The 20086-nt window shown below is 40.4% G+C and overlaps 1 protein-coding gene across 6 annotated transcripts in view; it reads right to left on the bottom strand.

Annotated features, from left to right (window-relative positions):
- The window catches only part of KCNC1 (potassium voltage-gated channel subfamily C member 1), a 126421-nt gene that overhangs the window by 27104 nt on the left and 79231 nt on the right, over positions 1-20086 (bottom strand). For all 6 annotated transcript variants that reach the window (XM_064657483.1, XM_064657484.1, XM_064657480.1 and 3 more), the window contains exon 2: positions 11150-12083. In XM_064657483.1, the coding sequence (XP_064513553.1) occupies positions 11150-12083 (934 nt within the window). The remainder of the gene's footprint in view (positions 1-11149; positions 12084-20086) is intronic.

Genomic DNA, 20086 nt, shown 5'->3' with positions numbered 1-20086 from the left:
AGGGAAGTTACCCCACTGGACCTGTTGTTTGTGAACAGAGAAAAACTTGTGGGTGATGTGATGGTTGGAGGCCATCTTGGGCATAGCAATCACAAAATGATAGAGTTTTTGATTCTTGGAGAGTAAGAAGGAGGATCAGCAGATCTTGGTGCTGACTTGGTGCTACCTTGGACTTACAGGGCCAGACTTTGGCCTGTTTAGGAGACTGGTTGACCAAGTACCTTGGCAGGCAATCCTGAAGGGCAAAGAAGTCAGTAAGGAAATCCTAAAGGTGCAGGAGCAGGCTGTCCCCAAGTGCCAAGAGAGGAACTGGTGAAAGAAGACCAGCCTGGCTGAACAGAGAGCTTTGGCTGGAACTCAGGAAAGAAATGTGAGTTTATCACCTTTGGAAGAAGGGGCAGGTAGCTCAGGAGGACTACAGGGATGTCGTGAGGTTGTGCAGGGAGAAAAATAGAAGGGCGAAAGCCCAACTAGAACTTAATCTGGCCAGTGCCATAAAAGACAATAAAAAATATTTCCTATAAATACACTAGCAACAAAAGAAAGGCTAAGGAGACTCTCCTTTATTGGATGGGGGGAGAAACATAGTGACAAAGGATGAGCTACATAATGCTGCCTTTGCCTCAGTCTTTAATAGTAAGACCAGTTGTTCTCTGAGTACCAGTCCGTGAGCTGGAAGACGGAGTAGAATGAAGCCCCCATCTTGCAAGGGGAAATGGTAGGTGACCTGCTACACTACTTAGACACACACAGGTCTGTGGGGCTGTGTGGGATCCAACCAAGGGTACTGAGGGAGCTCATGGAAGTGCTCACTGGCCCACTTTCCATCATTTGTCATCAGTCCTGGCTCACTAGAAGTTGGAAAATGTGATACCTAGTTATAAGAATGGCCAGAAGAAAGATCCGGGGAATTACAGGCCTGTCAGCCTGACCTCAGTGCCCGGGAAGGTCATGGAGCAGATCATCCCTGAGTGCCATCATGTTGTGGCAGGTGCAGGACAACCAGGGGATCAGGCTGAGCCAATATGGGTTTAGGAAGGGTAGATACTGATTGACCAACCTCATCTCCTTCTATGACAAGGAGACTCACTTAGTGGAGGAGGTAGAGGTTTTCCACAGTGTTCTAGAGAAACTGGCTGCTTGTGACTTGGACAGGTGCAGTCTTTGCTGGGTAAAAATCTGGCTGAATGGCTGGGCCCAGAAAGTGGTGGTTAATGGAGTTATATCCAGTTGGTGGCTGGTCACTGGTGGTGTTTGCCAGGGCTCAGTGTTGGGGCCGGTCCTGTTCAATATCTTTATCAATGATCTGGATGAGGGACCAAGGACATCCTCAGTTAGTCTGCAGACAACATCAAGCTGAAGTGCTGATCTGCTGGAGGGTAGGATGACTCTGCAGAGGGATCTGGACAGGCTGGATTGATGGGCCAAGGCCAATTGGATGAGGTTCAACAAGGCCTGCTGGGTCCTGCCCTTGGGTCAAAACAACCCCAGGCAGCGCCACAGGCTGCAGGAAGAGTGACTGGAAAGCTGCCTGGTGGAAAAGGACCTGGGAATGCTGGTTGACAGCTGGCTGAACATGAGCCACTAGTGTGCCCAGGTGGCCAAGAAGACCAATGGCATCTTGGCTTGTATCAGGAATAGTGTGGCCAGCAGGACCACTTGTACTCAGCACTGGTGAGGCCACACCTTGAGTCCTGTGCCCAGTTCTGGGCCCCTCACGACAACAAAGACATTGAGGTGCTGAAACGTGTCCAGAGAAGGGCAACAAAGCTGGGGAAGGGTCTGGAGCACAGGTCTGGTGAGAAGCAGCTGAGGGAGCTGAAAGTGTTTAGCCTGGAGGAAAAGGAGGCTCAGAGGAGGCCTTGTTGATATCTAAAAACACCTGAAAGGAGGTTGTAGACAGGTAACAAGTAACAAGCAATAGGACACAAGGAAAAGGCCTCAAGTGTGTGCCAGGGGAGGTTTAGATTAGATATTGGGAAATATTTCTTCACCAAAAGGGTTGTCCAGTATTGAAACAGGCTGTCCAGGGTAGTAGTTGAATCTCCATCCCTGGGGATATTTAAAAGCCATGTAGATGTGGCACTTAGGGCCATGGTTTAGTGGTGGACTTGGCAGTGTTGGGCTGATGGTTGGATTTGATGATATTGAAGGTCTTTTCCAACCTACATGATTCTGTGATTCAATGATTTCTCTCTGAGATGTTACTTGGAAAGGAAATATTTACAGTTAAATTCCCAACTCTCTTGAGTCTCTTTAATTCAAATTTCACTCCTGTTAGCAAGTTGTTTCTGTTTTAGTTGCCTAGATAGTATTTGCTGGCCATTAATATTCATTGGCCAATCATCAATTGCATCACTCTAAATCACTCAATTTTATGATAGACTCCATCTAAACTCTGCTGTGCTTCTTCACTGATTAAGAGAGGGTCAGAGCATAATAACAAATCAGGTAGTAAAGGAACTTCACACTGAGAAAAATATGCTTTTCTTGAGTTGGTACATGGCTATAGTGATTTCTGAGTTAATATTGAATTTTCTGAGAATTAAAAGTAAGAAATAAAGTCCATGCTATCTCTCTAGAAAATGTTCAGAAATGCCCATCAGCTATTTTTTATTGTTATTTTAACATAGTTTTGGGGAGTAAATGGGAGAGATTGTAAACAAAATACTTTGCTCAGTACATCATTCAGCAAAGTAAAAATTATGCTTCTGTGCCAAACCATCTTTGGCTACAGAAATCAATTTTTATAGGCTCCAGAGCCTCATGCAGGATTAAGAAATGTGGATCCCATGGGTAGGGGCTTATTTTCGTTGTTGTTAAATCAGGTCCTTAGAGTGAAAGGGATATAACTATATTAAATTAGAAAAAGAATTATGGAGAAGATATATTAAACCACAGACAAAGGATGATGAAATTATGAAATTATGACTTGGAGTGTATGGAAGGAAGTATAGCATAGAGAAGAACAGCATAGAAAACATGGGTTTAAGCCTTTGAAAACAAACAATTATGTGTCAGCATGGGCACCACTGGTTTTCAAAATGGCAGTGACAAAAATCCTGAATTGGTAGGTTTGGGAGCTTTTTCTGCTGGAGAGTAATGAAAATTAATTTTTCTCATGCAGACTATCTGAAAAAAAAAAGAAAGTAATTTAACTAAGTAGCTCTATTTTCATACCAAGTACTTACTCTTTGCATTAATACCTCGCATCAGGTTTTGTGTCACAAGCTCAGTGAAGTTACCTATAGTCTGTGACATTCCTTGTTCTTTGCATTAAAGAACTGTATTGTAATCTCCTCGGCTGCCCAACATGGAGCTCAGGTTGATGGGAATTGGAGAAAAACTTCACAGAATAAAATGTGACACTCTGTAACATACACAAGTCGCAAGCAACGTACAATAATAACAAGTAAATGTTAACAAACAGAGCGAAAGAGAGAAAGAGAAAAAAGAGAGAAAATGTGAAGAACATGTAAAAGAATTAAGATTCCTACATAACAACTCAGTTTTAGTTACCCCAATATTCTAAGGCCATTAAAATAAATATCTTTATCTAGGTATCTTTATTAGTTTCCTGATTTTTATATTACTGCATATTTTGAATGTTGCTATGAAGCTCTTCTGAGTAGATATCACACTGATGGACTTTACACTGGCACGAGAGCAGAATTTGGTATGCTACATGAAGAACACAGAATCCTTCCAACCCAACCTACCTCTTCAACATTTACTCACCACCGTGTTGACCTGGGTCCCTCCAGGAAGCCGTGTCCCCCAGGAAAGGCACTCCAGTGACGGTGGTGACCGTCTCTCCCAGTACTAACTTGGCCAACATAGTAACATCACTCCCAGAGAATATCACCCTTGAGAGGTACTACTTCTTGAAGTGAGGTGACAATATGTTGGCTGCCTACCTATTGGTACTGCTAGAGAATTACAGGAGCTCTAGTAAAGTAGATCCAGTGCATCTTGCTACTACAGGCATTATTGGATATGTGCTTAATGCTGTGCTGAGAACTGTTGCTCCTGGAAATGCTGCATTGCAAACAGCTCTGGAAAATCCTTCCTAGTTTTATCCTGACCCTTCTGGGGTTTCACTTATACCTATCCTGAACTTCTGGGAGTCTCACTAACACCATATTCTGTAGAGAGCAGAAGGTTATTGACAGATCAGGTAGAGGTTGCAGGAAAATGCAGTCAGGTGAGTCATGTTACAATCTTATATTACTGCTCTGACTGAGGAATACAGTATGATGATCTGTACAGTATGGAAGGTGTCTGAGACATGGAATATGGATGATAACAAAGAACAATGACAGCAGGAATGGTACATTGCTTGTTATTTCACTTTATGCCTATAAACAGACAAGCAAGTAGCCAAATGGCTTGAAGAAAAGTTCCAGCAAGTACAATCTAAGAGGGATATAAGCAAGTGGACTAGGCACAGAATTGGCACCTCATACCCTTTTGCCCCCGGCCTTTTGTAGTAACAGGTAAGTCATCTAGTCTGTTTAATTTTACTGCAGCAGAGATGTACTTGTTGCACAGAGGTGCCTTTTCTTGTATCTGTCCTGCAAACACCAGTCATACTTGTCAAGCAGAAGGAAGAGATGCCAAGAGTACATCTTTTGTGTTCCAGGAATGCATTCTGCACCGGATGGCATGGGAGCTGCAGTGGCAGGCATGTGCTTGAGAAAGAGGATTTACCATATTTACATCTGCTTTGTGCTGGAGGATTGGCATAGGTTGGCCTTATTTGGCTGCACTGCTTGTATCTGTGTTTTCCCATGACTAAAAGTGCCTCGTGCTCATTAAGTTATTAAGGCATGAAAAGTCTTAAATTTTATTATTTATTTCTGCAATTGTTTTTCAGCATAGTGTAGTCTTGTCCCCCCACACATTCAGCCCTGGCTCTGGCCCACAGGGTCTGTGTGGGAAGATTTTCTAATTTTTAAATTTTTTTTTCACATCTCACCTATTGCCAGAGAAAATCAGGAAATACAAAGCACTGTCCTTGAATTCATAAATCCTCCTTTTTGCTTTCAAATTACTTGGTATAGAGGATGTTATCTTTTACTCAAATTCTAAAGTAAACAAGCACCAGAGTACAAGTGACACCCACCAGTTGTATCCCTACAGGAAATGACAGATGAATAATTGCACAACAAAGTATTACGTTATGTTACTTATAAGTTCTGCTTTGCATGTGACCCACAGGTATGAGATTGCAGAAATGCCACATGAGGCTGCCTGATTCTTATTCCAATATAAGGGGGACCTCAGGCAAATGCAACTTAAGTTAGATAAGAGGAACTGAGTGTTATTCCTTTTATTTTGAGCTGTTAGCACTTTCTCCATTAAATCCCAAGGACTCCATCGTCAGTGATATCAAGATGTAATCATTACCTCATTTGCTATTTTGAAGTGAGGAGTTTTGGATTTTTAAAGGCTAGGAAGGCTAAGTATAGTGAGCAAAGAAAAAACACCTCCCCATTACCATTTCCACTGCCTTTTTGTATTTTTTATGTCCAACACATTTAAACATCAGAGTTTTTGGAGCTGAAACAGACCTGAACTCTTAGCAGTTACTTTGCTGCCTACTGTTCATCTTACAAGAGGGTCAAAGGTTTTATGACGCTAAAATTAGATGAAATTTTTTTTATAATGTTCAAAGACATTTGATCAGAGGATTTGCTTCCCCGTGGTTTGAAGGACCACCACAGTGACTACATACCTGTGGCTTTAACAATTCTTTGCTATCCATAAAAGCCACTGAGGTTCACAAACCACAGTGAAGTGTTAGGCAGCATAATGGGCCTCTGACAAGAACTGCCAAGAGTTCCCAGCTCCCACTGAGCATTGGCACTAGAATTACAGAGCTCAGCACACTTCTGACGTTAGAACTGGTGTGTTGCACAAGGAATACAGGTTATTTAGGTTATGGTGACAGAAGGGATGAAAAATGAAGCCCTGAGAAAAGAGCAGCTCCTTCAGAAAGCATAAGTGATAAAGCTGGAATGAGTAATTGCACACTATTTCTTTAAAAGGAGATCAGCTCTCTCTCAGGAAATTGCATTGAAATAATAGGTTCCTAACATCACAGCTTGTTCCAGTTCATCTGACCATGGAGTACATTGGAGTCACTGCAACTATGTAGTTTCCCTCTGTCAGTGATAGACTTGGATTTACTGTTAGTATTCAGACATAGGGATAGTCTAGGAGTGGGTTATTGAAAATTGGGTTTGGGGCAGATAAGTAAAACAACCACACATTTTTTTTTCTGAAGCTAGTCTGTATTAGTAATGACAAACATTTTCCCTCTCTTCTTAGTTGCCTGAATTCTAGTAATTTTTCCCCATATTTTACATCTATGCAATGAATAATGCACTGTGAAAGAGGCTACAATATTTTCATATGGCAATACAATATCCTTGGAGTATAGCTCAAGTGAAGCTGCATGCAGAGGGGATCAAAGAGGTCAGAAATTGTTATTTTGGCCATATTAAAGTCAATATAAACACTGTGTGTGCTGGTGTTATAAATATATATATATATACAAAGAATAAAAGGCTGGGGTAGATCTCTGAACAAACCCCAAATAATCAATCACTTGGGCTTATGTACTATGGATGTATTCTTAAGACCATTGCTCTGTGGCACCAGGCAGTACTGTAGGCATCAAATGAAGTTATAAATTCCATTCATATTCTAAATTTCTTTTACAGTGTTGGAAAATCACATTCACTGCTTCATCCAATGGCAACTTTAAAATGTATCCTGCAGTCAACCTATCCTGAGGGTAAGCAGACAGCTCACAGCAGAGAGTGACTGAGGAGCTGAGCAACACTTTTAAAATGAAATTGAGAGCTTTCCTTATTTGTTTTGCATGTTTTGAGGTTTTCTTACAAACTTGCACCTTAAAATATTTCACTATGTACTGAATTAAATTGCTTATATCTGTAGGACAGTGTGGGGTTTGGGACAGAAATCAGCCAAATTTAAGTGGTTGAAACTGTCTTTTTCTGTCTTGCTTCTGTTTGAAGGAAATTTTGTTTCACTTGGGTTTTTTGGGGGGTTGATTTTTTTTTGTTTATTTGTTTGTTGTTGGGTTTTTTTACTTCTGTTATGATACTGACTGTTTAAAATACTCAGAAGCCTTTAGATAAAAGACACTGCAGCACAGCAGACTATGCTTGATTTAGTTATATGCTTATTTAGTTATATTCCACTAGCAGCCTTGCCACAGACCTTTCAAGTAGTATTGGTCAGTTAAGTTAAGCCCTGTGTCAAATGAAAATACTGGAGATTACTTCCATTTTCTCTTTGCTGTTGACTTAGTCTGTTGGGTATTTGATTGTAGTATAGTGGTTGACAAGCATCAAATGCTGCCAAAATGAAGCCCTGATCTCAAACAGGCCCTGTAAACAACACTATTTCAATAAGACAAAGTTAATAGTTTGACATGGAGATGGTAGAACTTGGTGTGTATATGTTAAATGAGGGGACACATGGTCCTCTATAGTCTGAGATATCCCCAGGTCAAGGATAGTCAGATTGGTCAGGTGAAATCTGCTGCTTCGCATCAGACCCAGTTCCTCCAGGCACTATATAAGCAGTATCTTAAGGATTTGCGTGTGTAAAAACTGCCTTGAAGACAATGTTTTGTATAGAGGAAATCTCTACTTTCTTAGTGCTGCTTGTGAAGGCCTGCTTGCAGCAGTAGCTCTGCCATTCTCTACTCTGAAGTGCCTTTCCTCCCCTCTGCTGCTTTCCCAGCCACCCATTGGTGGGATCAGATAGGATGGAAAGCAGGAATGGTTGCTGCAGGAAGGTATGGTAGAATGAAACTCTGACATCCTTTATATCGAATTAAAATCAAGTGCTGTTAATTAAAGATACCCTCCTGCCAGGTGTAGATTAGCTCAGGACTGAGCTGCTGAGAGTGTTGGGGACAATAAAAAAAATTAATTCAACAGAATTTAAATTCAAAGCATCTTTGCTTTGCCTGCAAATGACCATAGCATCATTGGAAGCAGCTGTGCAGCCTGTGGGCACAGTTCTGCTGTTTTTATGTCTGTGCCAGGAAAGTGCTCCTTAGCCTGGGAGGAGGCACCGGGCTGTGGCTGTGCAGAGCTCATGTAGAGCCCCCTTGGCCCTGCGTGCATAGACCAAGAACAGATGTGAACTGCTGACTCGGGGCATGAAAGGGCTACAGAGAGATAGTCATATATGGAACTACTTCATACTCATCCCTGTTTTGTGAAGTGTTTAATCACTCCACCACAAATAATATATGGAATTAATAACTTCATGTGATGTCCTTTACACCTGAACAGCTAAGCAGCTTTTTTTTTTTTTTTTAAATAATGTATTAGATACAAATCACATGTGACCTAGACACTGTCACACTGAAGCTTTACAGTTAAAAATTACAAGAAATCTCTTGGACAACTCAGGCATTATTTTAGAAATGTTAGGCACCCATTCTGTGTTCTTAGTGCAATCTTAACTTGTTGTTTACAGTTAGGTGCTGTTAACAAATCCAAGTATTTTACAGTACGGGAAACACTGCTTGCAAGTCTCTGTTTTCATATAATGTGCAGGTGATGGTTTCAGGAACAAGTCAATGCCTATGAATGCTTCATATTACAGAAGTGAAACTCAACATCCAAGGCAATGCAGATCTTGTTTTAACAGTTTGGTTCTGATCTTACTTATTATTTTTAATTTTTCTCCTGGACACATATAGACCTTTTCCTATCAGGAAGCTAAATATTTTTTGCTACTAATGGTGCATAACAATTTTCAGAAACAGATCTCCAGCTACAGTGTTACCATTTTGTTAGCTGAAGTATAAGTGTGCTTCGTTACTTCTTAAAATATATGTGCTTGTATATGTATATAAAAATAATCTCTCTTAATTATTGCAGAAATAGATAAGATGCTGTTACTATCAATACTTCATAGATATTGTGGTAACAGCTGATTTTAGAGCCCTGGTGGTGGCGAAACAGTTCCACATTGAACCAATATTACACGTATTCTCAGGATACCAGTGTGGAATTGCACTGAACTCGTAGAGTTCTTAGTCCTCTAGTTCCCAGAGAGGACCAAGGTAGGTAATGGAAGGAACTTTAAGGGATTTCTGAGCAGTCACTCTGTAGCTAACTGCTAAAGTACTCCAGAGTCTGGCATCTCTTGCAAATTACAATTGGGTAGTTGGCATATTGCTCACAGTAGGAGACACGCAACAGTGTTGTGCCTTCTTTCCCTCTTCATGTGTGATGCCACAAAGACATCTACTTATAAGGAAGTTTGCTGCTTGGACATGAGTTGTGATAAGCATTTGCAACCTGAGGGGAATGGATGATAAAACCATCACTTAGGCGCCAAAGATACGATTGGTACAGTCTATCAGTCACGTGAATTGTGATTGGCCTGTTGCAATGGAATAGCCTTTAACAAAAACAAAATGAAAGCTATTAACCTTCTGAATGGATTTTACATAGTTGCACAAAAGGGAAAAGAAATAACAAAAGAAGAGAAAAGAGAATAGAAAAGAAGAGAAAGATTCCCACCAGCTCTTCCCCTCCAAAATTAGCATTGGCATTGGTGAAGTCACACACAAAGGAAAGTCTCACTTTCTTTGTGCTTCTCACAATGACATCAACATGCATGGCTATGAGATGACAGAAAATACCTCACTCACAATGAGTAACAAATTAGAATTTTCTTCAAAGCAAAAAAATGATAACACAAGACCATCATAGGTATATGCTAACTCTTTCAAAACACCTCGTTTGAGCTATATGTCAGTTAAGATCATTTGGCTGGCGATCTGTTCTATCTGATACAACACAGGGGATATTCTGAATAGGCTGAAGGATGTCTACTTGGCTGGAACATCTGCCAAAAATGAAGTTGGCTTTTTTTTTCAACATGGTTATCTACTTTCAAATTACGCCATAGAATAAATAGTGGTATTCCATGGGTAGAGGTAGATTATGGGGTTTAAATAATCAAATCGGAGCCCCGTAATTTTGTGTGCTATAGGAGGAGTCTCATAAAACTGAGATATTCCCATAATTAACCACTAGCCATGGGATATTATAATATATTCCATGGTGACTAGTATTTTTTCCATTTCCCTCCCCCCTCCCAGTAGAATTAGTATGGTTAATTTTACTCTGATTTTACCTATTGCTAACATGAATCAGTATAATTAAAAATAAGAATACCATATCATGAGGCGATTACTGTTTGGGCCAAACCAGCCAGTAATGACCAGTCAGACCTTTTCCAGTTGGCCTTTGCTGCTAGAAGGTTGAAAGAGCTGTAACTCACCAACCCACACTTGCAAAAGGAGCATGTTTTAGGAAATGTGGTTCAAAATTCTTCATAGTTCTAAATGCTAAATTCTAGTGGAATATTATAGAATAGCTTGATTTGCATGCCATGGAATAAACATCCTTACGTCTAGTCTTGTCTCAGAGTGAGTCATTTTGCATTAGTGTCAAGAATTTGAGCTGTTGTTCTACTTTGCAGTTAATCATCAGAAAGAGACGGGATTGTCTCATGAATATGCATGATGGTATAGCTGTCCCTTCAACTTACTAGGCACCTAGTTTCTGTAATGAGATGTACAATATCTGCCATTTAAAACAGCTGAAAGATCCCAAATGGGAACAAATGAGAAAGCATCTGGCTGTTTCGAATTCCAGCCCTGTTTTGTCAGGAAACTCTGTAATTGCTGAGTACTTGGCTCCTACTCTGCTCTATGAAGCATTCAGCTCTCAGGAGCCTCTGAAATGCATTACAGTCCAGCAACACAGCTGTAGAACTCTCAAAATTCTTCCACTAGATGTAACAGCTTTTCAAAATATCTTGAGACTTGTATGCCCTTAACCAGGAGCAAAGTTTGGGCTCCTAGAGCGTGCTCTCATCTTTAGTTTTGCTGATCAGCCTCCACTGTACCATTTGTCCCTGCAACCTAGACTTCACACATATTATTCATTGTGTGATGGTGGGACTAGAATGGATAAATGTGCTACCCATTGCTCTAAGAAAGCAGTCTGGCTGAATCTTAAATCACTACGCAGGATGGAGGTTAACGGTCAGATGGACATTCCTCTAAGAGGTTTCCTACCTGCTCTGTTAATTTCTAAAATTTCTTCTTGGGCCAGTGGGCAAGTGTCGCTCTGAGTACTGTGGTGTGGAGAGTTTACGACAGATTTACAATAATTGGGGGATCCCAGCTGGGGTGGCCTCGGGATATGCTTCTTTTTTTTCTTTGGTAGCTTCTGCTTAGCCATAGCTAAGGAGTAATACATTCCGAAATTGTTCACAATGACAGGGACAGGCATGGCAATGGTCAGCACACCAGCGAGAGCACAGAGGGCCCCCACCAGCATGCCTGACCAAGTCTGAGGATACATGTCTCCGTAGCCCAGGGTCGTCATGGTGACAACAGCCCACCAAAAGCCGATGGGGATATTTTTAAAGTGTGTGTGTTCACTGGCACTAGGGTCATTTGGTTTAGCACCTATTCTCTCGGCATAATAGATCATCGTGGCAAAGATTAAGACGCCCAATGCCAAAAATATGATGAGCAGCAAGAATTCATTTGTGCTGGCACGGAGGGTGTGTCCCAAGACCCGCAACCCAACGAAGTGGCGGGTCAGCTTGAAAATTCGCAGGATTCGCACGAAACGGACTACGCGGAGGAAGCCCAGGACATCCTTAGCAGCTTTGGAAGACAGGCCACTGAGTCCAACCTCTAGATAGAAAGGCAGTATGGCCACAAAGTCAATGATGTTCAAAGAGTTTTTGATAAATTCCACCTTGTTTGGGCAGAAAGTGACTCTCATCAAGAACTCAAATGTAAACCAGACCACACAGACACCTTCGATGTAGGTGAGAAAGGCTTCAGTCTCTGCTTCCCTGTAGTGCCGCACCTGGGTGTCATTCCCGATGAATTCAGTTTCTGTCTTGTTCACAATGGGGTTAAATCTCTCATGGGTCTCGAGGCAGAAGGTGGTGATGGAGACCAGAATGAAGAACAAGGAGGCAAATGCCACATACTGTGGAAAGAAAGATATGAGAGAAATGTTAAACAGTAGGTTTAGTACAGGGGCTTTGATTCTGAAACATTAGGGATATTTGAGGGCTGTATTAAAACTAAAGATAAGGCCAAGCCTGTGGGCTTAAGATGCCAAGTCTCACCTAGAAAGACAGACTAACATTCAAACTGGGAGGGAGAGAAGTACATAAGTACATGCTAAAATCCATTCCTATACAGATAGCACCTTACTGTGAGTGTAACTTGAAGCAAGCATTTCAATCTCAGAGCTTTGTTTGGGATTTAAGGTTAAGAACACATTGAAATTCTACTTTCCTGAACTTGGTCTTCTCTTACTTCCTTGTCTTAAAGACAGAGCACAGCTTCTGGGACAATTGCCATGCAAGACCTTTTGCAGCATTGTGTCAGTGGCTGCCTCCTGTTCCCAGCTGAGTGTCAGTCGTGGTATTTCAGATCTCAGCAAGGGGCTAGTAAATACTAGGGGCAGTCTCAAGTGGTCTCTACAGCAAGGAGTAGAGTCCTGTTTGGCATCATTAGACTTTCTTGCCAAGTCCTAGGGGCAGGTTGAGAACAGTCACATACCAAACTGAGCTCTCCTAAAGTAAACACCTCTTTTCTTAGTTCCCTTCTCCAGATCTTTTGGGAGAGGGGGACAGGGAGGGTAAGAAAGAGGTTTTGGGTGAGAAAGAGGTTTCAGGTAAGCCTATCAGCTGATCCCAAAGGAGATGGATCTGTTGGCTTTTACCAGACATGGTTTTCTTGAAGAGATTCTCATCACAAGATGAGACTTGTATCAGAACTACATGAATCCTTATTTTGAAGGATGCTGGATTACAATTTGGTTCATCAAGTTACACTGAAGGTGGTAGCAGCCCCCAAAGTCAATGAGTGGTTATCTTATGAGCATTTTCTTCTTCTGTTTCAGTTCCTGCTTTTCAGAGAATCATAGAATGGTTTGTATTGGAAGGGACCTTTAAAAATGGTCTAGTCTAACCCTCCTGCCATGAGCAGCGACATCTTCAACTAGACCAGTTTGCACAGAGCCCCATCCAGCCTGGCCTTGAATGTGTTCAAGGAGGGGGCATCTTCCACCTCTCTAGGCAACCTGTGCTTGTGTTTCACCACCTTCATTGTAAAAAACCCTCTTCCTTACATCTAGTATGAATCTTCTCTCTTTCAGCTAAAACCATTACCCCTGGTCCTATAACAACAGGCCCTACTAAAAAGTCTGTCCCCATCTTTCTCATAAGCCCCCTTTCTTACAATCCCCCTTATGGACAGGCTGCAATAAAATCTCTCTGGAGCCTTTTCTTCTCCGGGTTGAACAACTCCAGCTTTCTCAGCTTTTCGTAGTCTTTTCTCAGCCTAGAGGAGATCTCTTTGTTGTATTCCACAATAATTGAAGGGTACAGTCAGTACAGCTAGGCCAAAATTCACAGGTGACTACAGTTCCTCTGCTCCATCCTCCTTTAATCAATTAAGTAATTTGCATATATCTAAGTCTATTTTTGTGTTGGAGTGGAACGGTAATGGTAATGCCTTTTCCCATTTCATTCCCTGCATCTGTTATTTTCTTGTTTGTTTTGTGTGTCACCTTGACAAGAGATATCATATATTTCACTGTCTTCATGAGCATAAGCAACTGTGATAATTAAAATATTATTCAAGTATTTTTCTAATGTCCTGTTATTCATAATGTCCCTTTTTCAGCAGCTTAGCCGGAATAGTGGTTAAAAAGGACTAGTTTCTTCTAATTGTTTGTTGCCAGTGAATGCACTGCAACAATCTAACCAAAATTGCTGCCAAAGGAACAGATCTGATAAAAATAACCTATGCTTCAATCTACCTAAGCATTCCTGCAATCAAGAAGTTCCTTCTGTCTGTTTTCCTGGGTAGACCTAGTGCAGAATTACATTTGGCCTTCTATATTAGCAAACAAAGTCAAAAGCATGGATTTGCCACAGTTTGAGGAGAACCATTTAATAGAATATGGAGAAACTGGAAGAGAATAAAATCACAAGACTATTTAGGTTGGAAGGGCCCTCTGGAGGTCGTTTGGTACAACTTCAAATTTGGATCAGGATGCTCTTGCCTGGTCCAGGTCTGAGTATCTCCAAGGCTGGAGATCCCGCAGCCTCTCTGGGCAGCCTGTGCCAGTGTTTGCCCAGTAAGAGCAAATAAGCTTGGAAGGATACAGAAGCAAACAGGCTCTTCTGCTTTTCAAATTCATTTTTGTTGCCAAAGAGATCAGAACCATTGTCACAGATTTAAAAAAACCCATAAACAGTACCTTCCCTTAAATGCTTCAGGTTCTCACAGCACTATACATGCTGATATGTGCTAAAATCAATGGCTAATATATTTGGGAGATAAAAAATATGAAGATTAGAGAAATGGAGAAGCAGGACTATAGCTATGTTTTTATGACATTCTCCTGTTAAACAGGGAAATTTCTCCATGCAGAGTTTCTCCATCTGTAAAAGAGGTTAAAAAAATACCAGCTGGTGTTGGTCTTGTGCTTTGTGATCCTATATAAATGTGTACAGGTTCTACATGCTTTTATCTAAATGTTACTGACTTTAATATATCAACAATTTGCCTGAAAAATAAGGTGAAGAGTCTTTTAAGTGGTCAAAGTAATTTTGTGTATGATATTGGTAACACTTGGAGCTTAATTGTCTGTGTATGAGTAAAAAGAGAAGCAAAAGCATCTTGAACCAAGAAGTCAGGAAAATACTCCTAGGAGCCTTAGCATGTCTGCTTTATTTCAGCCTGGGGCAGCTTTTTACGTAGCTGTAGAGCCCTGAGAATTCAGGTGGCAGAAGGAAATGCTGACACTTCGTTAAGTCAGGTAGCACTCACAGATAAGAAGCAGAGAGGGGAATAAAACCATTTTGCACTTTAAGGGGTCTGTGAAGATGGCCCCTTTCTTTATGCTGACTCAAAATGCAATTCTCCTCTTGGTGTATATTGAATATATCTCCCGAGTGAGTTTTTCCTGCTTAGGACAACCTTCAGGCTGACCTTGCACAACAAGTATCTTGAAACGTGATGTTTTGCTGTATTAAAGGGAACAAATAACCAATTCTGACAGGGCATTTGAGTTCTCTGCAGTGGTACATGATAACAGTGTTATCAGCAGAGAACATCACGCCCATGATCTCTCTTGTTAGCCCTTGTGTAGGCACACTGTGGCTTCAGAGGGAAATTGAGAGATTTTAGTCCATAATTCAGCAGAGCAGGAAGCACCTCCTAAATGAATGTGAAGCCTTTGCTTCCTTCTACTGGTACTTAACAGCATCTGGAGCCCTTTCCCAGGATGGGCATGTTCTTGTATGCTTTGCAGCTTTGAAAGTGGGAGTCTGCTTTCAAGATTTCATAAAACTATGTCTGAGTAATGGTGTTGACAGGAAGAATCACAGTATTTCTTCTCCGATTTAATTTTGTTTATCTCTGTTGAATTACTATCTAGTCCTAAAACCTATGTTATATTTTGGAAGTAAAAATGCTCCTTAGTCATTCCGTGCTTCAATATTGAAAGGCCCTTGTTTATTGTTTTAGAGGAATGACTGCACAGGCTGAAAGGAGAAGACTGTGGAGAGCAGCCTTTTAATAAAGGTCCCATTACAGTTCCTCAGTCTCTTGGCTGATCCAAAGAAGTGCAGAAATGCCTGAGAATCATGCCCGATGATTCATACACTGACACCCATCTCTGATAGATTTATCAGCAGCAGCTGCTTGGTACACAGAAATGTAGCAGTTTACTGTAAATGAATGGTAATATATCATTGGCATAGATTATATTTGTGATACCCAATTCATATTGCCCCACCCCTTTTTTCTTTTGAATGTTTTTCTTTGTTAATTATCTGATATGAGATTTAGCAAACTGTAAGCAAAATCTAATAGCACAAAAATCAGTGAGTATGCTTTTCTAGGTAGACCAGCATTAATTCTTACCAAAGGCATCAAAAAAAAAGACTTCTTTCTGGCACACACATCAGAGGCCAACAGAGATCACCTATCATGCCCAACATGATAACTTGTCAAATCCAGAGATGGGCAATGCTAATAAAATCTAGTGAAGACTATGGGACTCACACATGTTCTATTGCCTTTGAAAATAAGTCTGTCTCTTTTTATTTCACTAATAATGGTCTGAAAACTAATCAAACCAATGGATTAATCTTGTATAATTTAGTGGTTCTTAATCTTCTTTCTACTTACATTTTATAGCAGAATTTCTCTTCTTTCTAGGATCTGAATGGACTGGGGGAAAGGAGTGAGGATTTTAGGAAGTGATGTTATGTCCTGTTGAGTTACATAATGGCATCCAAAATTTTGTATAATTAAAGAAAATACCTAGGTAAAGTGTTTAAAGTGATAAAAATTCTTTTTTCTGCTTGGACACGTGAATGATTTCTATTACACTAGAGATGCTGTTGTCATCACCTTTTTTTTTTCCTGGCTTTAATACCAGCAAAGAAAAATCACAAATTGTCCAAAACCGCAGAGGCCATAAGAGAAGACAGACATGAGATTTTAAAGGAGGAGGTTTTGATTAGAATATAATTTACATTAAAATGTCTTCATTTTGGAGAGAGAAGAAATTACACTCCTGCATAATTTCTGTTAATAGTGGATATATTTTATTAAGTTTATTTGGAGAGAGTCTAGAAGATGTCAAGTGGAGAATTTAATAATTTAATTTATATTGGCTCTGATTAAATCAATCAATCAATCAATCAATCTATCTCTCTCTCTATCTATCTATCTGTCTATGTGTCAAGTGCTTGCTTCTCTCTGTTTCTCCACTGCCCTATGTCTAACCCAGCCATTTTTGCCAGTGCAGTGGGAATATGAAGTACCAATTAATTCAGAATACTACTATTTACATGGGCTTTGCATAACTGTAAAAGGAACAAGGTAATGGAATCAGATGTAGCCACTCATGAATAATTAGCCAGCAACTTTCCACTTAGTGTGGAAAGAAAACAAAAGCCCAACAGCCTTGAAAACCCAAACAGATCTTCTAATACATGAGGATTAGGAAGCTCTGCTCACTTCAAAAAAAGGTCTGAGAATTGGGCCAGACAGTATTAAATACACAGGTTTTTCTGTTTACTTCTGGGAATCAGTTTTTAAAACAGCACTCTACCTTGCATTTCTGAGATAGATCTGTTCTCGGAGATAAGAAACTTTTTCATGCTTAGTATTAAACAGATATGTTGGGTAACCCGCTAGAATTCATTCATATGGTGCCTGGAATATCCAGACTTCAGTGTAGATGGGCAGTGAAGGCTAGTGATGAAAGTACCAGGACAGAAATCAGATACTGAGGCTCTTTTCCAACCTGTACCATTGACACATTCTTAGTTTTCAAGCATGTGTGTCCACATCTTTTGCATCATCCTTTGTTTATTTTTTTTTATTATTTAATTGAGATAGTAAATTTTCTGGGGCTTGGGAATGTCTGCCAATTTATGTCTGCTCACTATTCAGATCAATGTATGTCTGGAGTGGGGACCTGGGAAGGGAGACCTTGGCTGAGTCTTTGCTAAGAGAGACAGCACTTTTGGACCATAGACAAGAAAAGTGGGTGGTGGCAGTGGAAGCAGCAGGGCTTTTGCAAGTCAAGTTTCAGTGACTTCAGAGTTTGTTTTCTAGGAAATGGCGGTCTACACGACACACTATTCATAATTCATTCCAGATCACACGTTCAGAATGAGTTAGTAGCAGCTGCACGCCACAGACGTGTGCTCTTCTTCTTTGATACTGCTCAGAGTAATTTAAGAGCCCTGACTCAAGATAGATGGGAGAAAAGAAACACATCACACTCAGAGAAGATTTGTCAGCCTTTCTCTTTCCAGCTGTTATCAGAAATATTTTAAAATTCCCTGTCCTTTTACAGGGAAATTCAGGAAATTCTACCCTTCCCTGAACCTCTGGATGAAAAGCAGAGAAAGGTGGCATCTTGATTGAACTACGTCTGTTGAAGCATCAGGAAATTTTCTGTGTAAGTGGCACCCTCTCTTTCTACTGTTCTATTCTAGTGAGTTTGGGGTTTGATGACAAAAATATTTAAATCACTACATAATAACCCTCCTGGTCTTGTTGAACCAGCAAAGAACACGAGCTAAGCAGTTGTCATCTCAGTCTGTATGAGCAGGGCCTCTGAGCAGCAGGAGATTTGCCGCTTCTCTCATAAGTGAACCCAGGGCTTGCCAAGACTGAAATTGGAGATGAGAACATACATCTCACCACACAGCTTTGTCTCTGAAGGAGAAACGATGGAGCTATTAGTGCTGTGGAGCTTCCAGAAAAGTGTATTGTGACTCTAGTGAGATCCAGTATTCTGGGGTTAGTTTGTTTTGGTGTTTTGTTGTTTGTTTTGGGGGAGTGGGAGAGGACTGGGGGTGTGGGTGGGCAGAATAATAAAAAAAAAACATATCTAGTCATTTTTCCCAAAGTCTATTACTGGGAAATACTTGCAGGAACAAGTTGGACTCAGAAGAGTTTCACATCACTGCTGGCAACACGATTTGGTTTTCTACAAAATATCAGGAATTCAAATACACGCAGGGACCTGTGCTTTTTGCTAGACCTGCATAAAGCCCCTTGATTTCCATTCACAAGGTATCTCTTCAAATACTTTACCAACTTGCTTTTACAATAGTTCATCTGCTTGATGAAAACTACTGAAAACTACTACACCTGCATGAAAATGCCAACATTTACTTATCTGTGACTTGACTCACAAAGCTTTGCCTAGTTTTTATCTTATTCTGAAAACAGTACCTTAACCACTCTTAATTTAAAATTAATTTAATTTAGTCCATGTATCACCAAAATATTTAACAATTAGATAAATCTTTTTGCCACAACTTACCAAAGTATGGGTTAAATGAAAGCTGTTTTATGTCAAGACTGATTTTCTAGGTGTTCTAAGAGATATGGACCCTGATTCAAACAAATGACTCATTTTTAACGTGCAAGTAATTCTGCTGGATTTTTGAAAGTAATACTGAATCTGTATGACTGATCAGATGACTAAATGTAGGCACATGATAGTAGCAACAAGATAATACTGTGGAAGTGAGCAAAAGCTAGGACTGTGTCAGAAAGCAACCTCTGCAATATTTCATTAGGAATCCTACTGGGAGATGTTTCGAGATCCTTTGAGCAATGATTATGAAAATGAAATTATTTGGAAGGGAAAAAATTCAGTTCTTCTTTCGTAGATGTGATGTAAGTATATGAAAACACAATCAGCTGTTACTACCAAGTGCTTCTCAGTGAGATGATAAGACAATTGACAGAGAACCTCATATCATCAAACATGCTAGTTCACTCGCAAGATATTTAAATTCTTGTTTTGTAGCTGAGACAAATGGAAGAAGGAGGCTTGCAGATAGGCAGAGCTTGCTCTGGAGTCACATAAAAAGTCCACTAGCAGCTTATGGATAAAATGATTATGTAATGCTGAAAAAATATATGACAGCTTGCAAAAAAATCTTGGAATGCTTAGTGGTACACAGACATGAAACAGCGTGTTAAAAGAAGTGTGTAGTCATCTGTGGAAAATATGCTTAAGTTATTCGGTGTTGACATTGCAATAACTAAATTAGAGGCTGATCTCTCAAATGTTAGTCCTAGCAGGCAGCCATGTGCTTTGTTTGACAAGGTAGTTACTGGGATAAGCCAGACTGTGTCAGAACTGTGGTATGTACAGTGTTTCGCAGTGGCCACATGGCCAGCCGGGTGGTCACCAAGCAAAGGCTGGAATGGCTGATTGTAGGTCACAGGCAAGTTTTCCAGTTTCATCTAGGACAGATTAAGTCTTGTGATTTAATAGGAACATTGACACAGAAGTTAGACATTTCCTAGTCTGGTAGTGAGAACTATATGGAGACAGTGTGGTGGGACTAAGAAATGTTCATATTGCTCAGCAACAGCTCAATGGGAAATTCTTAACATATGTAGATTCCTGATCCAAAAGGGCCT

The sequence above is a fragment of the Pseudopipra pipra genome, chromosome 6 (assembly GCF_036250125.1).
Source record: "Pseudopipra pipra isolate bDixPip1 chromosome 6, bDixPip1.hap1, whole genome shotgun sequence".
Lineage (NCBI taxonomy): Eukaryota > Metazoa > Chordata > Aves > Passeriformes > Pipridae > Pseudopipra > Pseudopipra pipra.
Note: the sequence above shows the minus strand (reverse complement) of the source record. Positions and strands in the feature narration are given on the sequence as shown.